Here is a 26591-nt window from a genome sequence, read left to right as displayed (position 1 = left end):
TCCAGTCTCCAAAGGATTAAATAATTTCCAAAAATCTGTTCTACTTGAACTTTTAACAATTCCATATATATGGTAGTACTCATCCAGAATTTCACTTTCTGTAGTTTTGTTTTCCCTACATCACCTAAAGTCCAAAAGTAGAAAGTTCACAAATAAACAATTCATAAGTTTTAAATTGTGTATCATATTAATTCAGTACCAAGATTTGATTGACCCCTTTGTCTGGCATATCCACATTATATAATATACCCACCTGTTAGTCATTTAGTAGTAGTCTTACTTATTCTCAGATCACCTGTCACCATATTTCTGTGCTTGTGCTCATATAACCCTTATTTTACTTACTAATAGCCCCAAAGTATAAAAATATTGATGCTGGCAATTAGGATATTCTAAAGAGAAGTTGTAAAGTGCTTCCCTAAAGTCAGATGTGAAAAATAAAGAAAAGGGGGAAAAAAGTCATATGCTGACATCTATGGCAAATTATTGTCATTTGTAAGTGCCAATACGTATTTGAGTGATGTATTCTTAGATGATTTGGTATTCTAGCACTTGGTGCTGTTCTTCTATCTCCTAAGCACTTATATTGATGATAGTGGACTAGATGGCTTCCTATAGCCAGCTTTCTAGCTTCCCAGAATATCAGGTTCAGGGGTTTCTATTTTTTTTTTTTTTTTTAAAAAAGAAACAGTAAATGCTTTCCCAGAGCAGAGAGGAAATACTTTTCCTTCCTGGCTTCCTACCACTACCTCCTACTTCCCCTTTCTCTTACCCTCCTGCCTGTATACCTTAGAAAAACACTGGTTGATTTTCTGTTGTTTGCTTAGCTCCCAGAATCACAAACCAAAGCACTCGCCATTGTCATTTTAAAAATAGTATGTTCCGGGGCTAGGATTGTGGCTCAGCGGTAGAGCACTCGCCTAGCACCAGCGGGACCCGGGTTCGATCCTCAGTACCACATAAAAATAAAGGCATTGTGTTGTGTCCATCTACACTTAAAAAATAAATTTAAAAAAATACTTTAATGTAGCCTTTATTTAAAAAAAAAACAGTATGTTACTTTTCCCCTACATTGTTATTATTACTACTACTATTAATGGAATTTAGCTGATTGAAGCATAAACACTCTGGAAAGGTGACTTTGAATCTATTATGATTATTGTTGTTATTATTTTTTGCAGTGCTGGGGATGAAACCCAGGGCCTTGTGCATGCTTAAGTAGGCAGTCTACAACTGAGTTACATCCTCAGCCCTCCATTTGTTCTGTTTAACATTGACTTTTGCTTGCTAGTGTGGTGGAATCTTATTCTCAGACAGACAAAAGCCAAGCAGTAAGACTTTGTGAGTACCTCATGTCTGTGTGGTAAATTCCTATTTTATTAAATTAAAAATACTTAAAAAAAAAAAAAAGACTTGATCAACACATGAATTTTTCTCTTGCACTGGTCAGAATTCCCATCATCTCATTTAGTGGAAGGTGCAGTCCTTTAAGCCAGAATGAAAGTCAGACTAGTCTTAAATCTGTTGGAAAAAGACAGTGTTATAAAATCTCAAATAATGAGTCAGCTCAGCTGACCCCATGTTGGCTTCATTTTCTGCTACTAGCTAAATCTGGCTTCTGGCTTTCATGATGTTACCTAAGACATGATTCTGAATCACAATACTTTGTTCACTAGTGCTTTTACTACTTTTTTCAGGCACATTCCTAAGAAAGATGGGCAGGGGAGCTTGCTATTTGCCAGCACTCCTGCCAGTGTAGGGTTATATATGAGGGGTTGGGCTCTTGGGTTCTTTGCTTTGTTTCTGGAATGGTGACAGGAATAACATCTGACAAGTATAGATAATTCAGAGACATGGTGGGGCTCCATAAACCCAAATTTCTAATAATTCCTAGTGGAACTGCTCTGTACCATTGAACTGTTCTTAACCTTGAATCATCTGAGCTCACCTAGTGTAAAAATCCAAACCTGCTTGCTTGCTTCCTTTTTTTTTTTTAATCAAAACAGTTGAGAATAGAGGAGAATCCGTTCCTTTGGAAAATCAAATTGATAGCTCTATCCCATTTTGGTCTTTGTGATTAATTATGACCTGCAAAGGGGATTACTAATGTAGTAGGAAGCTTGGATTTTCTGTGTAGATTTCCCTTTGTTTAACAAGCAGAGGAAGTATCAGTTGATTACTTTTGGCTTCCTTGAGTGGCCTGAGTACTGTCTTGTTGCTTTGTCATTTGTGGATTCCTTTTCTCTGATCTCTCTTTTGGTATGACAATGAATAGCAAAACTGAAAACTGGAGGAATATCTGTCTTCTCATAGGTGCCTATGCTGTGATTGTCAAAAGTCCAGTTTTTTAGTCAAATAGACTGAAAAAGAACAAGGGGTAGTAGTAGAATTTGTAAAGGAAGATGGAGCCTGGAACATTCTTGAATTTATATCCCTGAATGAACCATTTATATTTTCATGGGAAGCAATTACAAGGAATTAATACTTGCAAGTATCTAAGATATTTATTCTAGAAAGTTTATGATGAAATAAAGATAACAGTCTGAATATATCAAATCAGATTCATCATGCATTTCTAATACCATTCTATCTTAAGTGATAGCTACCAGTTTGGTCTGGTGGAAATGTAATGGTATCAGTGTAGTGGAAGGTGCTCTGAACTTGGAAATACTAATTTTAAATTTCAACTTTTCAACTTTGAATAACCTTTTAACCCCTGTTTCCTTTGTTTGTAAATTAGTATCCCGGGGGTAATAAAACCTACCTCACAGAAATATTTTAAGAATTGAATGAAATAGTGGATGTGAAAATATCAAGTATAATGCTTGTTTAAAGAACAGGATTTTTGCCCCCATACTTTGGAGTGATGGAGTATATTCATTCATCATGATAAATGTAGTTTCCAGATTTCTTCCTTATAGGTTAAAACTTCCATAAATGAGTATGGGATGTTCTTATAATTGATGCTCTTAAAAAAGCTGTAGTGTTTTTGTAACAGAGTAGTAAATTCAAACATTTTCTGGTAATCTCAACTGTGTAGTACCTATGATTACATATGTGTTAATTCCTAAAGAATCATTTCTAAGCCTTGCTGTTTCACTGTTCATTCTAAAACTGGTGAAATTAATAAGAACAGGTAAACAACAATATTAATCCAAATATAAGCCATTTTTTCCAAATAAATAAAAAAATTAAATTGATTAAAACATTGGGTTTTGGGTAGAAACATTATGAGAACACATTGAGTAGAGTTATGTCATACTAATGCAAAGAAAAAACAGCATAGTGGAGAACTTGGTCACTGTGCCTCCAAAATTCTTTACCCTCATTAGTTAAAAAGAAAATGTGGCACCTAAAAATAACAGCCTAATGAGAGTAATATAGCAGGAGAAATATGTAAACGAGGGAAAGTAGACTTAGGTTGTTTTTTTTTTTTTTTAATCTGTGCCAGTACCTGGACCTTTCCCTAAACCTGTGGTCCTGTTTTTTTTTTGCTAGTACTCTCACCCTGCTGGCTTGATTTTTTTTAGAAGTTTCTGCGTATTTATAACCTATAAATGCCTATCTTGAGTTGCAGCTGCTGTGTGCACAGAGATGTGTGAGAACAGATATTCCCTATTCTGGGTTGTGGCTAACTGGATGCCATCATTTATTTCTCCTGTTTTAGTCTTCTGCATAGACAAGTATTCATGTAAAACAGACCTCTTTAGAGTAGACTTTATGGGATAAGCGTAGCCTCATTAGAGCTCATTGCCAGTAAAGTCTGTTTTACCTGTGCTGAGGTGCTAAGTGTGGGAAGGGAAAGGCAAGAACTTGATATTCATTCATCATGATGAATGTAGTTTAGACTCCCCAATTTAGAGAACTTGAATTTGAGCTCCCTTTTGTTTACTTGTGAAGTACATTAATGCATTGAGCAAAGCTTCTTTACTGTTAGTCTAGTGCACTGAAGAAAGCAGTCATCTACAGTGTTCTGTCACCTTAAACTATGACTTGTGATTTTTTTTCTTCTTGCTGTTTTTTATCCACATGCATGTTTTTATATAGGTATGGTCATTTTATGTAGTACTCTTCCATCTATGTCATACATGTATATGTGTAGTAATCCCAAATTATACTATATTAATTATATAATTTGATATCAGTTTCCCCTTGTTTATTATTTAGGTTGTATTCAATTTCTTGGGTTTTTTTTTTTTTTTTTTGTCTTTTTGTTGTTGTTGTTGTTATGGGGAACACCAAAATGAACATTTTGTGTAACATTATTTCCCTAAGAAAAATTTTCAGAAGCTAGATCATGGCATAAAAAGTTATGGTCATTTTAATGGCTTTTGCCTTGCAATGTCGTATTTTGCTTTCCAAAGGAGCAATGCCTTTTTACAGTGCTAAGAGGTGTAAGACCACACACTCCTTTAAAAGTAAGCCTTTTTTAGCATTTAGCACAGAACTTGCCCTTGTTTTCAGATGGCATTTCTTCTGATTATGAGGAAAGAATAAAACAGATTTATAAGTAACATCTAGAAGTGACTAACTTTTCCTAGTAAAAGCTAAAAAGAAACATTTACTGTGTTAGCCTGCTCATTGCACAAAACCCTTAATTGCCATATATATGATATATCTCAAGCATGGCACAGAGCCATTCAAATGCATTTTTGGTGAGTTGATTTTAACCCCTCACATCAAATATGAATGCTTTAGAACAGGCAGCTTGCTATGTATTCTTAATCAGCTCTATTAAAATGCCTTGGTGTACTTAGAGTAACTGTGTTTCTGTTTGCTTCCTTTGCCTCATTACAAAAACAAAAAATTCAAACAAAAGAAAAGCTGATACAGTGAAGAGCCCCTGTTTAAACCTTTTTCTGAGGTTTGATTCTTTTATTTTATAGTTGTAGTTGGACACAATACCTTTTTATTTATTTATCTTTATGTGGTGCTGAGGATCGAACCCAGGGCCTCATAAGCGCTCTACCACTGAGCCACAACCCCAGCCCCGATGTCTGTTTCTTTAAAACATTATAAATTTCTATGGTTTGTGCTATCTTAGGAGATCTTATGAGTTGATCGTGTGAAATGAACCCTGTGGTCCTTACTCTGGTCTAACCCTTTGTATCTTATTTTTCATAGTGAACATAAAGATTCTGAAAAGAAACACAAAGAGAAGGAAAAAACCAAACACAAAGATGGGAGCTCAGAAAAGCACAAGGACAAACATAAAGACAGAGACAAGGAAAAACGAAAGGAGGAAAAGGTATAGAATTTTCCAGTGGGGGGAAAAGGAATGTGGGCTGAACTTTAATGATACCTTCATTACATAGTAAGCTTTCTTAGCTTTGGATTGAAAAGGTACCTGTCAAGAGACTATAGGGCCAACCTGTCTCAAATTATGAAAATTTCTTTGTAAAAATAATCAATCCAGGCATGGTATCACATGCCTATTATCCCAGCAACTCAGGAGGCTGAGGCAGGAGGATTACAAGTTTAAAGCCAGCCCCAGTGACTTAGCAAGACCCTGCCTCAAAATAAAAGTTTAAAAAGTGGCTGGGATGTGGATCAGTGGTTAAATGCCCTGGGTTCAGTCTTCAGTAAACATGCCCCCTCATTTCTCTACATTGTAAATTTGGACACTGCAATATAGGGAACATAGAACACATCTTCCTTTTTACCCAGTTTTCCTGTTCCCATCCTTCTCAGAGGCATCCACTATACTCTGATTGTTTATTCTCCTTCTAGAGATTTTGTGTGTTTGTGTGCGTGCGCACATCCCTTTGCGTATGTATGAAGATTTTTGAAAATGTCTAAGAAGGGGGAAATGAGTATACTTTGCCTAAAATCAGAGAAGGCAGGAAACAGACGATTCGATTTGGTTTGGTATTGGTTTTCTCTCTGTACTACCAAGGGCAAATCCTTCAGCAGTGAAATATGTTTATTGGGGAAAAGAGACCTGCCATTATATTTAAAGATTAAAAAAAATGCCATTTTGAAGGGAAACCTTTCTTAGTCTGTTAGACAGTTTCATCCAGAAGAATTAGGAAAAACAAGTCTTGGGAAAATGTCAGGACCTTTAATTCACCTATTCAGTTTTGCTAACAAGAAGAGCCAACTTAGGATCAAGGTGCCCCAATAGTTGATGCTAAGTATTCTCAAATAAGAGAGGTTTTTTATCAGAGTTAATCCTTTTAAAGCACTAGTCTGTTGTTTTACCTTTCAGATTAGAGCCTCTGGAGACGCCAAAATAAAGAAGGAGAAGGAAAATGGCTTCTCTAGGTAAGACTCCTTTGCTGTCTTGGCTTCCCTTTTCCTACGTGACCATCAAGCCACCTGTCCATGTGGTAATGTTGTCTGAGCTTGTCCCAAAGATACCAACCTGGCCACCTTGGTGGTTCTTAGGAAATGAACAGTGAGAAGACTTGGTCTAAGCCAACTTGAGAGCATTTCTAGAATACCAGTTAGACTGACCAGCACATTTTAGATAAGGTTATTTTGAGTGGAGACAGTTGACATGAAGAAAATTTTGAAAATTTATATATAATATGCATATTGATTTGTAGTATGTTTACAAGACAACTTCACTACTTGGTTCCAGAATATTTTCATCACTCTAAAAAGAATCTTCTTAGTAGTAACTACGGAGTTTTCTGAAAAATTACCTACCCTTGAATTCCTCCATCGAAAAATTCAATCATATATTGAAGCTTACTTGATCTGGTTTTTTAGGGATAGATATAGGTTTGGTAGAAATATATCATTTTCTAGAAGGAAAGGAAAGTGTGCACATTCTAGAGATCACTTTTTATATATTTCTGCCTTTATTGTGTTGTACACATTGGCCTCAACTCCTTAAAATAAGCCCAAAAGACCCTTCTAGTTTAAAAGACAAAACGAACAACTCCTTTTATGATGATGTATTCTCATACTCTCTACTGAATAACAGAGTGGATTTGTTAGATATTGTTAGAGGTGTTTTTATATTATTGACTAGGACAGAAAATTTGCTTTCTTGAGACTGAGTTTTCAGTTTTCTTAAATAAGTTTTTGAAAATTGTGCCATGTACTCCAGGCCCTTAGTAGATAAGAAGTGGATGCCCTCTGCAGGCATGTTTTGTAACTGTTCTAGAAATTCAAAACAATAAAAGTTAGGAAATATCTGAGCTGTAGGCTTCCGTAGGAACTCTTGATTTCTTGGAAGAAATAGCTGTGTCTCAGAGTGGCTTATCTTTGCCAAGAGACTGCCTAGGACTTTTACTGAAGTATGAATAGATTCTCTGGACTTACTATGTAGTCAAAACTTCATTTTCAGACTTTCAGGATTAGAAGGTTAAAACACCCTTCTTCTAGGCTTCTGTCTCTGTATTCACCTAGTTGGACTGCTTTTTGCATTGTGTTTGTGTCTGTAGAGAGTCCAGAGTTCTCACTAGAAAGAAGTTTTCTGGTTAGTTTGATGATTCAGGCTTAGAAACCCTTCCCACATGTTTCTAACTTCGCCCACAATCATCCTAGAATCTGGTGTTTACTTAACTAGTTGGGTAAGTGGCAGTGTTTCTTACCTTCTGGACCCTTGGAGCTTTTGTCAGTGATTGGGGTAGGAAGGGGAATAGCTGTAGAAGTGAGGAGTGTGTTAAAATAAGGAGAGCTAATTTCTTTAAATACTCAAATTCTGTCACAACCAAAGGGATCCAGTATACTTTTGGGAGGAGGGGGAAAATTGTCTTCTTAAAAATCTATGAATATGCTTTATAACTGAGTCTGGATGTTCATTCCTTAGTCCCATTCTTTTATAGATGGTGGCTTTTCCTAGAGAGGCCATTTGCTGAACTAAAGACAGTGAGATTCTGCAGGATGTGCCTAACCATGGAGGAATAATTTCCAGGACACTGAGTCCTGGTTTCTTTGAGGTTTATTTATTTTTTTTAATTTTTTTTAAAAAAATTGTTCCTTCTTCATTTTGGCTGAAGATAATTGTCTAACAGGATCATCTTTTTTTAAATTTTTTTTTACATTCAGAAGGTTGAAATCTTAACAAAAACAGTGGTATTTTTTCTTATATTAATAAGCATTTTTCTAAGTAAAACCTAAGCAGGTTGAGAATAGATTGGATAGAGAATGGCTTCAGTTTGGTTTGGGCCTTCTCATTTATATAGCACTCTCCCTGCTTTATAATTTTGTCAGCTTTGTTGTGTTTTCATGTAATTGGATATACATATACATTACTGCCAGATTTGGGGGACTTTAAGATGCCAAGCTGGGGTAACCAATTTTTATTTCTTTCCTTATATTTAAAGCTCCATTTTAGCTTTTGATGTGCTAGAGCAATCAGTTCAGGTCATTTGTGATATCAGATACATAGTGGATCCCTTATGTAAGTTGAAAAAAATTAGATTTATTCCATTGGTAGTTTTGACGCTACTGGCAAAGATACCTAAAATATAATGGAAAAGAATATTGACTTGCAATAGGGAGTCCTCATCCTGAATCCTGATACGATTGATTCTTCCATAAAATGAGAACAAGACCACCTACAACACTAGATTATCGTGATAATTAAATGAGAAGAGGTACTTATAGAAAATAATTTTTCTTATGTACGTTGGTATCCTTATATTAGCTTCTTTTCAGTGAGATGATGAATGTGTACTTTGGGTTTTTTATTTTTTGTTTTAATACTGCTTTGTATTATTTAATGTATTGTAAGTGTTCTAGCCCCCAATAACTAGCTTTTTTGTTTGTTTGTTGTTATTAGCCCACCACGAATTAAAGATGAACCCGAGGATGATGGCTATTTTGCTTCTCCTAAAGAGGACATAAAGCCATTAAAGAGACCTCGAGATGAGGATGAGTGAGTATTTCTCCATGCTTTGACTTTTGATGTGTGGGAGGTGTTTAGTGAAATTAACTTTGTTTCTGAAAACAAAATGGAGTGTTTAAAAGAGTAAATTTGGTGTATGTCTATAATATACAGAGAAACTATATATTACTCATTTGAATTTGCAAGTAATGGGCTGGGTAACTGATTTCTCTTGAAATTATGAGAGTTAAGAGTTTGATAAGCAAATAAGGGATATTTAAATTATTTAAGTCACTCTATCATCACCTTTCTGCCACAGATAAAGAAATTTCTCCTAGGGGTTATACCTTTCAGTAAATTCTAAATGAAGTTTCAGTGTATAGACATTTAATAAAACTCCTCTGTCACTTAAAAATAGTTATTTAAAGCTTACATATATCTACTTCCCAGATTCATTCAAATTAAATTCTAGTTTACTATGCTCTAAGAATCTGCAAAGGATTTATGATAGGAAGTGGGTGAAATGGGAGAAGAAACATACTTAGCAAACCCATTTATATTCATTTGATACAGAATTTTGTTCCAGCAAGTTATTGCTAGAGGCAGCCATTGTGCTATATGCATTTAGTTCCCAGATTTATTTGTTACCGTGGGGTCTATTTCTTATATGTATTCTACCACCCCATTTCATTCCCAGGCCTGTGTATCATATAAGTTGTTTCTTTTATTCTGTAATTATTGATCCTTGGTCTGGCCTTCTTTACCCTCTCTATTCCTGAAGAATGCCTAGTCAAGAGTAACAGCAGTCACCTGCAATGGAGGCTTCCAAGAGTTTGGAGGTCCCAATCCCGTGGGTGAGAACTCCTGAGTCATAATTACATTAACTGCATATTCTTGTTCTCCTTTCTAGTGCTGATTATAAACCTAAGAAAATCAAAACAGAAGATATCAAGAAGGAGAAGAAACGAAAACCTGAGGAAGAAGAGGTTAGTAAGGAGTCTACTTAGGCCTTTTGGGGATTGATTTTGGAAGTGGGCATTTTCCATAAAACAACTTCTGAAGGTAAATGAGTTGTAGGAATTTATTGGTGTAGTGGTGACATTAGGAAAAAAATTTCACATGTAAGTGGTGGCTGTGGCTTTGTTTGTGTTGACCTCTGAGTCGGCAAACCTTCTGAGCCCCCAAAGTATCTTAACCAGAATCTGCAGATTCTGCTGTTTGTCTTCCTTGTATATCCACCTGTAATTAGGCTGCCAAACCAATATTTTTAGAGAAATTAATACATCTTCAAATATACATAGGAAATGTTCATAAGAAACCACATTTTGGCTTACAAACCTGAAGAATTTTCCCCAAGAATTTTTTTAGTGTCTCTTATATCTAACAAAGCTTGCTCTTTACTCTGAGTAACTATCCCTTTGAAATCTTTTTAATAGGTTTCGATGTAGGATAAAATCCAAGTTCTTGACCACAGTTTCCCTCAGTCTGGCCCTTGTAACTTGTGCCTAGTTTCATCTTATTCTTGAGCTCACCTTGTTCTAGCTACACTGGCCTTCTTTGTTTCTTTTCCATACCAAATTCTTCTGTGCTTTAGAGCTTTATGTAGCACTTGTTGTTCCTTCTGTCTGGAGCACACATGCTCTCCTCCCTTCTTTCTTCTGGCTTATACCCTTCCTTAAAAAATCTCAGTTCAGTTTAAGTACTTTTCCAGGAAATCTATTTGATGCTTGTGGTTGATATAAAATACAATAATTTGGTTCCTCCTTTTGACACTTCTGATTTCTTGTATTAAAAAGTTATTAGGAAGTAATTAAAGAACAGAAGTTCACAGAGGTTTTAAACTGTATTCTCCCAAGAAAAGGGTTTGTGTGAGTTCTTAGCCTGTAGGCGTCATATGAGATTAGCTGCTGTTGGGCAAAATGGGTTCACAAGCATGAGGTGGATAGCTTGAAGTACCAGATAATGATAGTAAGGGCACCAAGTCTTAAGAACATAATTTATCATCTTAGTAAATATAATTAAATGAAATAGATGCTTACTATGTGCCAGGTACTATTTTGCATGCTTTACATATGTATTATTTTATTTTATTCTTACAACTATAAGAGGTGCAAAGCCCTACTGATTTGGCAGATGTAGAAAATGAGGAATAGAGAGGTTGAATTGATTGCCAGAGGTCACATAGCTGCTAAGTGGTAATACCATGATTTGATCCCTTGCTGATTCCAGAGCCAGCACACTAGCTGCTGTGTGGAACTGCTGATCTCTCCATAAGGAGAGAGAAGAGAGGTCTTTAATGGAATCATTAAATTTAAAAAATATTGATGAGTTAGCTTAAGTCTTCGAAAATCAGGTTCTGAATTTAGAAAATTTAGAAAACTACAGTTTTTCTATTTATTAGTCTGTTCTTGGCAGAAGTTCAAGTTAATGAGAACCAATTCAGGTAATTGAGAGTAAAATGATGAGTAATGATTATGGTAGCCAGTCGTTTTACTTTCGTGTAAATAATCAGTAGAAACCAGTCAAAAGAAAAGTAAAGCTTGAGCTGTTCATGCATTCTCTTGCTTTTGTTTAATTGTGCTTATGCAAAATAATAACTTTTCTCTGAATTTGTTAAACCACCTGGAAAAAGGAATGGTTAACTTCTTTTTGTTGTTGTTTAGCAGCCTTATAAGAAGGAAAAAAAAAAAAAGGGGCAGGCTAAAGGACTGTGTGAATTAAAGCCCAGTCTTAATGTGGCAGGGACCCAGATGGCAGAATCTGTCATTTAACCTTACTTGCCGGCTGAGGGGGTTTTGTTGTTGTTGTTGTTGTTGTTGTGTTTCTGGGAATTGTTCTGAAGTCTCCCAGTGACTGCTTATCACAATTTGAGACTTGAAAATATGAGCCAGTTGTTTCCTGATGGGACCATCTGCGTACTTGTTTAGAAGCTGTTCAGAAAATGTCTTAACTGGAAAACATTTCCCTTTCCTGTAGTATGTTCAGCCTAAAGAGTAAACATTATCTGAATTAAAGTGATCCTTTAGTACCTTTTCCTCCCACACATTTTTACACGTTTATATTTCCCACGCCTGGGTTAAATATGTGTAGTACTACAGTTTTCCCCTTACCTTTACCCTAAAAGGCATTTGCTTGTAGACCTTAAGTTTATCCCTGTCCTGATTGCCATCCTGTCATGTAGTCCCTAGAATGTTTATTCTGGTCCTTACCATGAATCACATTCTATTATTTTTCTCATAAACTTGGGCTTTTGTTGTGGTCAGTCATAGCTGTATGACCTTTATCAAGTGGCATAACCCTCTGTTTCAAAGTTTTTTTAGACAAGTCTTTCCAGTTCTGCCATTCTGTAATTGATTTTAACATTGTTCAAAACCACTTTCCATTGCTGTATAAAACTTGTTGAGTAAAAAGTTAAATTATGTCAAATGGGTAGGACAAAGGAAAATATTCTAAAGAGTTTAGGTTCTATTGAGTGGGACCATCACCTGTTGAGTATCATACTTTTGTCTAGGTGTGTGTTTTGAGAGTTGTCTTCCTTTATTGGTGAGTTGCACTCAAACGTAGGTTTGATGCTCTTTTATTATTCTATCATGATCAGCCCATATATCTTTATAGTTTAAAGAAGAGCCATAAAGAAATAGCACCATAAGAAGCAGTACTTATTTTTGAACCTCCAAAATATTTGTGTATACAAGCAGTAAGGATAGAAAATATTCCCCCAATGAATTGGAATTTCCTTCAAAATTGAATACTAAATATCTAATGCATGGCCTCCTATACCCATTATTTGATTATATTCCAAAAGATTATAAGATATGTGGATTTAAAGATAAGTGAGGAAGTAAATTTGGAAAGTATACTACACTAGGGTTACTTTCTATAGCCGTGCTTTTCCAAACTCCCGTGAGGTTTAAAAATATGTTTTCCCAGGCTCTTCCCCTGCAGAATGAGTATTTTTTAACTACTTTCCTGTATTTGTCAGGGAGTTTTGGGAAGTAACTGCTCCATTATGAAGTACCAATAAATTTTTCTTCATCTGTCAAGAGAGAGGATTGGAAATCAGATCCTCTCTGGTTCTGATATTCTATGATTATAGTTTTTCTTCCTAATGGCTCCCAAAAACTGCTTCTGGAAGTGTGATCAGTTCTTATTTAAGTGCTTTCTCACCATATTTCTTTGTAGGATGGTAAATTGAAAAAACCCAAGAATAAAGATAAAGATAAAAAAGTTCCTGAGCCAGATAACAAGAAAAAGAAGCCGAAGAAAGAAGAGGAGCAGAAGTGGAAATGGTAACCTCTCAGTGCTGGGTTAAAATATCAGGGCTTTTATTGCACAACCTAATTAAGTAAGAGTGTTGAGTTATTAAAGGTGACATTCTGACATTTGGGGGGAATACTTAAAAGAATTCTCCAGAATATCATCTGAAGTAAGTTGTCCAGGTTCTAGTGAAGTCATTAACTAGCTTGGAAATTGTTTGATTTCAAAACTAGATTCTACTCATTGAACCTAATGGACTGTAGGAGTAGCCTATATATTAATAGGAACTTAGCACATGAACAAAGTGCAAATGCATTTATTTATTTATTTTAAATTAAACTTAATTTTTCACTGATACTTAAAAACATATTAGTGGATAACATGATACTTTCATACATGTATACATTGTATGACATTTAAATCGGGTTAAACAAATCTAAAATTGTTTCCTTTGGGTAGGAACTTTCAATATATTTTTTCCCCCTAGCTTTTTGAAGTTACAGTTCATTGTTGGTATTGCAAACGCTCATTTTAATGATAGGGAAAGGATGTGTTATTCTACAAATCATATTGGAAAAACTGCCTGTTCATTAAAACAATAACAAAGGAAACATCCACAAGAAAACCTGGAATAATATTTGTATAATTGTAGAATAGTGAAGCTCTTTGGAAGTAGAGATGTAGAACATAACTAGAGCCATAAAGAAATTATTTATAAATTTGATACATCAAAATTGAAATTTTCCATGTGACAAACAGCTTCATGACATTTAAAAAAAAAGGAATATATTTGTAATGCAAAGGTGTGATATTTCTAATGTGAAAAAAGACATTTCTAATGGGAAAAAAGACGAGCTCTTTTAAGAGAAATATAAAGAGAATAGCCAGTTTATAAAGAAAATAAATGGTTAATAAACATAACTTTAAGAACTTGAAGATGGAAAAAAAAAAGACATCTTTTTCTTCAGTGCCCCTCAGATTGGAAAGTTTAATAAGTAAAAGTACCTAAGGTTGTGATTATGAGAAATAGGCACTCTTCTCTGTAGAAGTGAAGTTTCAAATGTATTTATTTCAGAGTGAAGGTTAGCAACACAGTTTACTTTTTAGTGTAGAACTTTTTTCTACTTTTCAAATTTTAAAATAGACACATTTTAAATGCTTATTTTTCTTAAAATTTTGTGTTATATATCTACTATATCAGTGATACATGATTGGTATTTATGTTGGAAAAAATTCAAGTGATCCTGAGGTTTATGAGTTAGAACATAAACCTTTGCCTCTTTTCTCCATTCCCATATTCCTTTGCAATCTTGGAGTATCTTTATTCCCAGTTCGGCGTGTGGTTTACAGACCCATTTGTATGTGTTTACTATGACTTTTATCATTAAAACAGTGATGTCTCTAGCACCTCTGAGATAGTAGGAAGAGTAGTACCCATGGAGGTTCCTAGGAGCAGCAGCACAGAAATGTTTCCACATAATGAACCATTATTGGCTTGTTGGTAGGACATCTTGGTTAAAGGTGAAGTGTAGAAAGGATGAACAGAGCAAGGGGAAACCTGGGCCTTTCCAGAAGTCAAAGATTAGAAAGTAAAGGAACGAGGTTTTATTTTCATAAAGTAGTGAAAGGTTTTTATGACCTTTAAACAATTTTTTTAAATGTACTAAAATGATTGTGTAAATTAGGGGGGTACTTTTGAGAGTCATGAGAATGATGAATTACTCTGTTGACTCTCTCTGGGTTCTGTGGTGGGTGTTCAATAAGTGATTGTTGGATGTACTTGTCATTAGGAGCTCCCTGAGGTTTCTCTTCTTTTAGAGATTGGGCTCAATAAAGATGTACTCTTATCCTGATCCAGCCCATGTGTGTAGAATTAGGTGCCCTGGAAGGATTTAATAACATATTTTTGCCTTTGTGATTGAAATCCTCATTATTGTTGCCACATGTTACTTCTGAGAGACCATGATTTTTGTTTTTATTCTTATTGTGGCTTAAAGTGGAAAAGTTGGCTAGTCTTGAACTAAAGATATTTGGGAATGACCAGTTACTTGCTACAGTTTTTCTCAAGTTTGTTCAGCTTTGTGCATTCTTTTCAACAAAAGTGCTTAATGACACACTGTAAGGTTGTATAAATCTTTATTTCTGTGGATTAATGACTTCCTAACCTATTACCATAGTTCATTCATTGAATTCCAGTGTTCTCACCGACTTTCCAAATTGACCCAATTAGAGAACTGAAAATGGCAAATATTCTCATTTTTGCTATTTCTCTTGCTATCCCTCTAAAAGAATCACACACTTTACTAGCTTTACAAATGTGCAGATCTTTTTGCCTTCCTCCAGTATTTTCAGATATGTTACTCTTGACCAAAAGTGGGGGAGGTGGCTTATTCTGATCCTTATCTCCCTAAGTTTGTTAATTATGGGGGGTGGGAAAAATGGTTCAGGTCCCTCCGAGGTTTTTTTTTTTTTTGCTTTACCATATCTTCCCAATAAAAGTGGTGGCACTGACTCATCTATGAAAATCTATTTAACCCAGATGAATCTGTTTTTAACTGTTATCCAGTGTAGCTGTATAGGGTGACAGCTCTGTGTTAAGTACACTTTTACACTTTTGTTGTCAGGGTTGATCTGTTGAAACCTGAGTCTAATTAACATTTGATGCTTCACAAAGAGATTTAGAAACTGGGGAGTTTATTGCAGATGTTAGGTGTGACTTTAAATAAAATTTCAAGTCTCTTAGCAAAGGGATAATGTAAGAAATTAGGAGTATAATATAAGGAATTAGTGCTTGAAAGATCAGGATTCATTAATACTATCAGTTATATAATGGTAAGAAACTTAAGGAATATGGGTCATAGATATCCTGATGTCAAAGAAATTGCCCTTAATTCCAGAGGTTAAATTCAAGACAGCTAGTGTGTCTTTTATTTCTGATTTTAAAAAAGAAAAAATTTATAACAGTTTTACAGTATACTTTGAGGTGCTTGTTAACTCCAAGGGAACTTAATTTCAAGAAGCATGTGGATTTCCTTTCCTATCTTATACATATTTCTAGCATTTTCTCACCTTTCCCTTTTCAAGTGAATTTTATTATAAACTTGCTACTTAACTTGTATTTATAAGCCATAGAGCCAAGTCCTGGCTGCATTAGGGAAAACATGGCATTCTGAGTCTCCTCACACCTATTCTGTGATTGCTACAACAGTTAATTCCTTGCAAATGCTTTCACATACATGTATACAAGAATATATGTTCTCTCTGATTTAGAGAGGAATAAACTGTGGGGTTTGGTGAGTTCTTGCATGCAGGCCTTTCTTTGTCAACTACTAATGAGAAGATTCTGCCAGTTTCCCACCTGCATCTATAAAGTGGTAGGTTGATTATGGAAGATCTATGCTCCTCCTAGGTCTAAGATTTTATTAAATCTTTTAAAAATATAAGTCTTTACTTTTTAAAAAATTATTTAAATGTGTAATTAAGACACCAACATAATTATTTCTAAATGTACATACAGTTCAGTGGCATTAAGTATATTTATATTCTTGTGCACCATGATCACCACCATCCATCTCCAGAACTCCTTTTGTCTTGCAAAACTGAAACTTTGAACTTTTGAACCCATTGTACACTAATTTTCATTTCCCCCTATGCCCCAGCCCCCTGTGACTACTGTTCTGCTTTCTGTGTCTATGAATTTGACCATTCTGGGTACCTCATAAAAATGGATTATATAGTATTTATTCATTTGTGACTGGCTTATTTTACTTAACAGAATGTCCTGAAAGTTCATCCATGTTGTATCATGCATCAGAAGTTACTTCCCTTTTATGACTGAATAATATTCCATTATATGTATATATCCCATTTTGTTGATCCATTCATCTGTCCAAGGACACTTGGATTGTTTCCACCTTTTGACTCTAGCATATAGTGCTACAAGTATTTGAAGGAATTCCTATTTTTGGTGTGTGTGTGTGTGTGTCTGTGTGTGTGTGTGTGTTGGGGGGCATTCCTAGGGATCAAATGACTGGACCATTCATACCAGAATGCCCAAGGTCCTACTTTCTCCACATCTCTACATAACTTGTTATTTTTTAAAGTTTTATTGCCATCTTAACAGGTATGAGTGGTATCTCATTGTGGTTTTGATTTGCATTTAAGAAACCATGCCTCCCTGTGTTACCCAGGCTGTCCTTGAACTCCTGTGCTCAAGTGATCCTTCAGTCTCCCAGGTATCTGGGACTACAAGTACATTGCCGAGAAAGGAGTTCTTTGTATATTCTGGATATTAGACTAATCACATGTGTGGTTTTTTAGATATTTCTTCTATTCTGTGAATTGTCTTTCATTTTCTTGAATATATTCATTGATAAAGGGACATTTTTAATTCTCATGTAGCCCAACTTATTTTTCTTTTTGTGTTGTTTTTCAGTACTAAATTCAAAGATGTAAAATTTTCCCCCTATATTTTCTTCTAAAGATTTTATAGTTATAGCACTTACAGTTAGGTCTTTGGTCCGTTGTGGTTTTTTTTTGTTGTTGTTTGCATGTTTTGTTTTATAATTAAATTTTATATATACTATAAGGTAAGTGCCCAGTGTCATCATTTTACACCATTGTTGAAAAGACTGTCTTTTCCCCCTTAAGCACTCTAGTTGAAAATCATTTGACTAGATTGATTGACTTTGGTTTTGTAGTAATAGTTATTACAGTATGATTTGCTATGTGTAATTTTCTTTTGATGTTTTCTGAACTTTTCATATATTGAACTTGGGATACTGCTCAGTGGTAGAGCACTTACTCAGAGCCCTGGGTTCAATTCCCAGCACTACAAAGAAAAAGAAAAAACTTGAAGTAAAATATTGGACTTGGAAGGACTTATTTGATAGAATTGTAGGTCCTTTCATTTTAAAGTAGAAATAGTAATCTGTAAAGTTTTAAAATATTCTGTATATAAGATCATCTGGCTTACTCTTTTTTTTTTTCTTTTTCTTCTTCAATGTTAGGGTGATAAGAAAGGTTTGTCTGTTCCAAACAAGAGGAGACTTTGTAGAAATATCTACAAACTGCAATATATGATCTTATTAAAACCTACTCTATAAAAATATATTTTGAATATCATTGGGAAGTTATTAATCAGGCTGAATATTAGAATGATAATAGAAAAATTATTTTGATGATATAATAGTATTTTTATAGTTATGTGAGTATATCATTTTTATAAAGATACTTGCTGAAATATTTAGTGGTAAAATATCAGGTCTACAATTAACTTTGAAATGGCTCAACCAAAAGAAGAAATTTAGCAAAATGTTAGCAGTGTTTGTGTATAGGTGGTTGTTTATTGTATTAATTATTGTTTATGTTTGATCTTTTTTAAATAAAAAGGTTTTCAAAAAGTTGTTTCTTCTGAGTTTTAGATTCATTTGTCCGTGTCTGCTAGTTATATCTGTGTAAACCTATAAGTACCTTAAACTCAACATGTCCCACCTGAACTATTATTTCCTGGTCTTTTTGTTACAGTATGTACTTTTCCCAGAGGGTTGTTTCTACCTATACTTTACTTAGCATCTCTACTTTTAGAAATCCTTTTCCTACATACCAATAGCATAAATAATAACCCCTGTTACATATGCCATTGTGGTATACTGTTACAGCATTGTGTTAAAACAGCTGTTTCTATTTCCATAGCATCCATTTGTTGCTGAGCTCCTTAAGTGATAATCTTTAATGTTCAGAATCTTTGAACTGAACTGTTGAAATGTATTTTCCTCCATTCACCTGAGAATTTCATCTTCCTTGGGATTGCTGACTTTCAAAGTGTGAAAGAAACTTGATTATTTTGATCCAGGCCTTGAATGAGTATCAGCCAATTAAGCCTATAATTATTTTGGCATTTAATAGTTGGTAATTTCTATAGCCAAGGTGATCACTAAATGAGGTTGTGCCTTGTCTTTGAAAGGTGGGAAGAAGAACGCTATCCTGAAGGCATCAAGTGGAAATTCTTAGAACATAAAGGTCCTGTATTTGCTCCACCATATGAGCCCCTTCCAGAGAGTGTCAAGTTTTACTATGATGGTGAGTTGTTCCAAATTGTCTGATTCTTGGCCAAGAAAAGGTGTCTGCTTCTATTTAGGGATAGAAAATGAGGAAGAATCGTACTTTCTGTTTATTTTGTTTTAGTTATTACATGGTTTCAAGAAAGAGGCATCAGGTGTTTACTTAACTTTAAAGGCCCATTTGCTACTGAAAAGGGAACTGTTAACATAATCCAGAAAAGGTCCAATTACATGGCTCACAGTCCATGGTCCTCAAGCTAAAGGTTTTTGTTTTTAAGGTTTTTTGATAGTTGTATATGGACAGCATACCTTTATTTTATTGGTTTATTTTTATGTGGTGCTAAGGATTGAACCCATTGTCTCATACATGCTAGGCAAGCACTCTACCACTGAGCTACAACCCCAATCCACTAGAGGTTTTTATCTGAATGTGATTTCCTTGGACCAACTCAGTGCAATGGAGTAGTTAGAAAAGTCTAATTTTAATGGTAATATTTTGTTTTAGGGATAATAATGCAGGCCAACAAGCTGCTTATCACTAAAAATAGTATTAGTATTTGGTGGAAGATTAATTACTCTACTGTCAACCTCTGGGTAGGACTACTTGAATCTGTTATTCATCTTCATAATATAACAATATGCCTTTGGTATATATGCAGTCAAGTCTGATAAGTTGCTTTAAAGAAATACCTGCCTGGGTGGGTCTCTTAGAACCTTCAGAATTATGTCTTAGCCATCACCAATTTTTTCTATACTTGTGTTGACAGATTTGAAAATAGCCTTCTGTTGTCAGTGCAGCAATACACAGATGATAATGTTCAGTTGATTTCCTTCATTCCAAGAGCTCTATGCAGTAATAGCTAGAATGCTTATGTGCTTAAGGGTTTGAGGTTACTTACCAGAATGGATCTGGGCAATAGCTATTGAATAGGTGTGGAGTAGGATTGGGTGCTTCTGAACCAAGTGGTCTACTGACCAAACTTTGAAAAGACTGCTGAAAAGCACTGGTGACAAAACTTTTGAGAGCTCTGGTACATCTTTTTGCTTACCAACAGTGGCTTCAGTGCCACAGATCCTTATGGGTCTAAGGTAGTATAGGTTGAACATCCCAGATTTGAAATCTAGATGCTCCAAAATCTGAAAATATTTTTTGAGCACCAACCTGACATACCAGATAGTGAAACTTTGTTTTATGCTTAAGAATATTTTTAGGGGCTGGGGATGTGGCTCAAGCGGTAGCGCGCTCGCCTGGCATGCATGCGGCCCGGGTTCGATCCTCAGCACCACATACAGACAAAGATGTTGTGTCTGCCAAATACTAAAAAATAAATATTTAAAAAAAAAATTCTTTAAAAAAAAAAAAAAGAATATTTTTTAAAATTACATAAACTTGCCTTCAGGCTTTGTATGTATGAAACATAAATGAATTTTGTGTTAGACTTGGGTCCCATTCTCAGTATTTCTCATCATGTTAATGCAAATAGTACAACATATAAAAAGGGGGAAAAACACTTGAAATCCTAAATACTCTAGTTATAAGCATTTTGGATAATGGATGCTCAATTGTAAGTCATACTGAAGGACTGGGTCTATAAGTGAGAAAAAGGACAAGTGTGGTAAGCCAGAATTTTTTTAAAAAATTTATTTGTTCTAATTAGTTGTACAGTGCAGTTTGATTCATTGTACACAAATGGAGCACAACTTTTTATTTCTCTGGTTGTACACGATGTAGAGTTGCACCATATGTGCAGTCATACATGTACCTAAGGTAACGATGTTCATCTCATTCCATCATCATTCCTGCCCCCATGCCCTCTCCCCTCACCCCTTTGCCCAAATTCCTCCATTCTCTGCAAGCTCTCCCCCCCCACATACACACTCCCCACATTACGGATCAGCATCCACTTACCAGAATATTCAGTCTTAAGTTTTGAGGGATTGGCTTACTTCACTTAGTATGATATCCTCCAACTCCATCCATTTACCTCCAGTGGCACAATCAGTTAGCGTTTGGTACTTATACAGAATTTCTTTTTTTTTAAAGGATATATTCCTGTGTTCAAATACCAAGACTATCATAAGGTACAGGTATTCTGGGAAAGATATAAAAAATTATTAATAAAACTCAACCACAAAAGCCTCACTTTGAGGTTCAAAGAGATTGAAGGGAAAAGCTAGATTTTCTAGTCTTGGGATTTTTCTTACTTTTCAAAATGGGAAGGCAAGGCCTAGATTAGTTGTTGCCACGGTCCTTTCCCTCATTCTTTAAAAAAAATTTTTTTTACCTTTATTTTTTATATGGTGCTGAGGATTGAACCCAGTGCCTCTCACAGCTACCCAATCACTCTACCACTGAGCTGGAACCCCAGCCCATCCTTTCCCCCATTCTTGCCTAGTCCTTCAGTTCTAGAGTTTTAACATTTCTCAGTTAGATTTCCCTCTGGGAGTTCTTCCTTTGATTGTGAAAACTCCCACTCTGTAGTAAGTCAAAGAGTATTGATTCCTTAGCTCAAATTGATAATGTCAATGCTGCCTACTCTCTGGGGAAGAGAATTCTCAGATTCCTTTAGAACCTGCCAGGGAAGGTGGGGGTAATGGCTGAGTGAAGTAGTGAATCCTGCCTCTTCAAAGGACCTTCAGTTTTTGTTTTGTTTTGTTTTGTTTTTTAATTTTTTTTGTTTTTTTTTTTAAAGAGAGAGTGAGAGAGAGAATTTTAATATTTATTTTTTAGCGGACACAACATCTTTGTTTGTATGTGGTGCTGAGGATCGAACCCGTGCAGCAGGCATGCCAGACGAGCGCGCTACCGCTTGAGCCACATCCCCAGCCCGGACCTTCAGTTTTCAGCTCTGACTCAGCAATTTCCTTTTACTGGAGATGACCCTTTTCTGTAAAATATGACCATTGCCAGGAATCTTCAAGTCATCCTCCCACTACCCTGCAGCAGGGAGCTGATATTTAATCTTTTGACAGCTTATTTTAAACAAGACAAGTTACAATTACTTCCTCTGTTGGGACAGAATTCAGTAAGATAGCCCTGAGTGTCTTTCTCTCTCTCTCCCCCTCCCCCCCAAATACTATTAATACATGGTATATACCAAGCATACCAGAGAACAATTCACATTTTTCTTAACCATTTATTTTATTCTTAGTGGCTTAATATCTTCATTTACATTGGAAGCATATCAATTCTACTGTCATCTGGTTCAGGCCTGAGTTCTGTGAAGAGCTGGCAGTCTCTAGATCTAGTTTATCCTCTCCAAGTCTTCCTTCCAAAACAGAAACTTGAGGGGATTGAGAAGGGAAAGCTGCGCCACCTGTTGGTCTTTTAAATGATAGCCAAATAGGTTCTTTCTGTCTACTATGAGTTTGAATTTTGTGATACAGTTCCCCATATTCCTACAGTCAGGGGATGAGATGTCTTCTGAGTTTACAGCAAATGGATTTCTGGTTAAATTTTAGGTTTCTATATTAAATGTGAACTCCTTTAATTGAATTGTTAATATTAGTCAGATGCTATTATTAGGGCATGTATTGGTTCATAAAGTTGGATGTACAAGGAAAAAATGGAAATTGTTCTGTTCAAAGTACTCTTTGAAAAGTAGATTTAACTCCAAAGTGCTTTTCTTTTATTGCTTTTTATCTAATTAAGATATGCAAAACCACTAGGCTCTACCCACATTTGCTTTACCAGTAAGCAGGGCTTTTTATTTTTTTATTTTTTATTGTTGGCTGTTCAAAACATTACATAATTCTTGATATATCATATTTCACACTTTGATTCAAGTGGGTTATGAGCTCCCTTTTTTACCCAAGCAGGGCTTTTTAAGAGCAGCTTTTACATAAACACTGCATGCTATGAGGAACCCTAGCCATCCCTTGTGCTATGGATGAATACTGTTTTTGTAAAAGGCAGCCTCATAGTACCTGTATTCCAGTGCAGTGCATTGCAAACCCTCGTGAATATGATTCTCATTCAAATACAGTTTCTGATTCAGTAGGTCTAGGGTTAGGGCCCAGTATTCTATATTTCTGACAAAATTCCCTCATGATATTAATGCTTTTTTGGTCTTTTTAACACATACTTCTAGTAGCAATGTTCTCTGAGGTCTTATTTAAGCTTTATGGGAAATCTGGGCTTGCCTGCGCTAGCTAGCTATATATATATATAATTTTAAAAAATTCATATTCCACCCACTTAACTTTGAAGAAGAAAGATGCCTATTTGTTTTCCCTGCAATTCCTTTCTTCTGCTCCCTTCCCTATCCCTTCCTCCCCTTCTTGAACAGAGGCTGCTTAGCTTAGCAGTGGCAGGACTCCCTCTGAGGATTTGATTTTTAAAAACCATTGAAGAGGTGTAAAGGACCCTGCTTGCTGAAAGGAAAAGGAAGAGTGACTGGGCCTTCCCCAAGTCATCCTTGTCCTGAGCAGGCACCTGGGAACAGTTAACTGGCATAGTCTCCAAAAATAAGCCAGGTAAATATCTCCAAAAGAGGAGGAGAATTTAAACAAGTAGATGTAAATCAGTATATTGTCTTTGTTTTGTTGTAACTGTCACCAGACCTTTTTACCATTCAATAAGATGGTAAATTGGTTATTAAAGTCTCCGGTACTCAGTATTTACATTTAGAATATAAATATTATACCTTACTTCTTGGAACCACTTTTTCTTCTAGGTAAAGTCATGAAGCTGAGCCCCAAAGCAGAAGAAGTAGCTACGTTCTTTGCAAAAATGCTCGACCATGAATATACTACTAAGGAAATATTTAGAAAAAATTTCTTTAAAGACTGGAGAAAGGTACTATAGTCCATGTATTAGATCCTTAGTGGCTTTCAAAAATGTTGGTCAAATACTAAGTATAAATTATGATTTTACAGAAAATTCCCTGATATAAAATCTGAGTTTTATGAATCTTGTTGTATTACAAATTGTATATTTTTTGTCTGTTTACTTAATATATTATGGGTAATTTCTATCCAAGAAATCTTATTTTTTTTTCTCTCAGCTCTCATATAACTGCAGGAGGGTGTTTAATCAGATTAAGACAAACAGAAAACCTCAATCCAGTTAAACAAAGGAAAATTTGACTCTCTAGGACTTCCCTCTGCTATTGCAGAGATGTTTATCTGACATCCCATTTGTCTTGATTCTTGTTCATTTTGTTTAACCTACTTTCTGCTCTTAAAACCACATGTATCTATTGAGGTGGTTTTTAAAACTCTATTATTCTCAATTTGTGACTAAAGAACTAAAGTTTGTCTCCTGAACTAGCTCTGAATATCAGATTTAATGAGTGAGTAGAGCAGGGATAATGTTGCTGAGAGACAATGAGTATGGAACTGTTTCTCTCATCACTAAAGTAATTGCTCATATCCATGTCTCTCAAAGTTTTATTCATCTACCTGAGATTTGTGGCAATTTGCCAAGAGCCCAAGAAACCACATAAGAGTAATCTTTATCTCTCCCCCTTTTCTTTTAACTAGGAAATGACTAATGAAGAGAAAAATACAATCACCAGTCTAAGCAAATGTGATTTTACCCATATGAACCAGTATTTCAAAGCTCAGTCAGAAGCTCGGAAACAGATGAGCAAAGAAGAAAAATTGGTACTACAGAATTTATTAAACCTCTAGAGAATTTTGGAATAGTGATTAATTCATTTAATTTCTTCTTAGTTCTTTGGGACACATCATTGACATCAGTATTATCTCACTGTTCTATGCTAAAGATTTTTAGGATTCTGAACCTAATAAAGTAAATTTTCCTAAGGGTTTTATTTAGAGGGGAAATTGTGAATGAATAAGAATTATATTCATTAGCTCAATATAAGATCCCTGATGTTGTTCCATTGAAAACCTGTCCCACAGTGGTACTAGATATTAAGGATTTAAGAATCAACCATGTACCTCCCTATTCTTTGATTTGTTTTACTTTGAAATCTAGTCACACTTATCCACTTTTAGTCTTGGCCATCCTCATTGCTGAAGGGTCTTTCTAGTATTTAGCACATATTTTTTTTGTACATGCTGCCTGTTTGTGTAAAAAAGTTTAATTGAACAGACACATCTACTTATTTATATATTCTGTGTTGCTTTTATTCAGTAGTAGCAGAGATCAGTAGTTGCAACAGAGACCCTTCCCTTTATTCCCTTTATTCCCACCTGGAACCTAAAATATTTTATCTAGAAAAAGTTGTAACACATAATCTAGAAGAATTCAGGCTAGATTTTTATTAAGTTAAGGATGTTAAAGGATTCTTTATACTTCAAGGCCCTGTAGTTTCACTTTTTTAAAGGACCTGTCATGCTTACATAATCATTTGGGGGGTGGTACCGAGGATTGAGCTCAGAGACACTCAACCACTGAGCCACATCCCCAACCCTGTTTTGTATTTTATTTAGAGACAGGGTCTCACACCTAATTTTTACTGAGGCTGGCTTTGAACTCGAAATTCTCCTGTCTCGGCCTCCCGGAGCTGCTGGGATTGTAGGTGTGCACCACTGCGCCCAGCTCTATATATTCATTGAATTTAACATTTATTTATTTTAGGTCTGAAGTTTGAAAATTACTGAGTCACTTTAAGAATGATAATTGCATCAGATGTTTTTACTCTTAGGTTAATCTTTTAACTAATATTCCAAATTAGTGAAATTTAGTGTATTATTTACTTCAGGTTTTTTTTTTTGTTTTTGTTTTTGTTTTTTAAGACCACTTTGGAGCTTTGTTCTTGAAATGGTGATTCAAATATAGAAAGCTTTTATTAACATGACCTTCTTAGCCCCTGCCAAGCACACAACCAACAAATTTTGTTTCTACCCACAAAGCAGCAGAACTTGGTTATCAATATAAGATGGTGAACAGTTGACAGAAGATAAGGAGGTTGGAACTCCCCCTCCCCCCACAAGAGGAGGAGCAAGTATCACAAAGTATATATACCCATAAACCTAAGAAATAATCCATGAAACAAGTTTGTCTAGGCTTTAAAAACCCTTATGAAATACTTTTTAACCAAATGGCTTTGGCTTTTGTGAAGCACTTTTTAAAGTGATATTTTAAAACACCCAGATAATACTTATAAACACATATTGTTTAAAATAGAGGAATTAGCCCAGCAAGGTAGCACATGCCTTTCTGTAATCCCTGTGGCCAGGAGGCTGAGGCAAGAGGATTTCCAGTTCAAAGCCAGCCTCAGCAAAAGCAAGGCGCTAAGTAACTGAGTGAGACCTTGTCTCTAAAATAAAATACAAAATAGGGCTGGGGATGTAGCTCAGTGAGCAAGTGCTCCTGAGTTCAATCCCCAGTACCAAAAAAAAAAAAAAAAAGGAATCAGATTTTTTTGTGTGTGTAGTCAGGCTCTTCTTGCCTCACCCCCGCCCTGTACCAGGACTAGGGATCACACACAGGGCCTTGAGCATGCCCTTTAGCCAGACTCCCCACCAGTGAGCTATATCCCCAGTGCTGAGAAGTCAGTTTTGAATCTGTAGTTGAG

At 35.4% G+C, this 26591-nt stretch overlaps 1 protein-coding gene across 1 annotated transcript in view; it reads left to right on the top strand.

Moving 5' to 3' along the window:
- The window catches only part of Top1 (DNA topoisomerase I), a 97960-nt gene that overhangs the window by 52429 nt on the left and 18940 nt on the right, over positions 1-26591 (top strand). Inside the window, exons 3-10 of the mRNA XM_048810938.1 lie at positions 5125-5248; positions 6209-6264; positions 8738-8833; positions 9693-9768; positions 12965-13071; positions 19005-19120; positions 23778-23899; positions 24586-24708. Of these exons, the coding sequence (XP_048666895.1) occupies positions 5125-5248; positions 6209-6264; positions 8738-8833; positions 9693-9768; positions 12965-13071; positions 19005-19120; positions 23778-23899; positions 24586-24708 (820 nt within the window). The remainder of the gene's footprint in view (positions 1-5124; positions 5249-6208; positions 6265-8737; positions 8834-9692; positions 9769-12964; positions 13072-19004; positions 19121-23777; positions 23900-24585; positions 24709-26591) is intronic.

The sequence above is a fragment of the Marmota marmota genome, unplaced genomic scaffold (genome assembly GCF_001458135.2).
Source record: "Marmota marmota marmota unplaced genomic scaffold, marMar, whole genome shotgun sequence".
Lineage (NCBI taxonomy): Eukaryota > Metazoa > Chordata > Mammalia > Rodentia > Sciuridae > Marmota > Marmota marmota.
The sequence above is the reverse complement of the archived record's forward strand: the minus strand, read 5'-3'. Positions and strand labels throughout refer to the sequence as shown.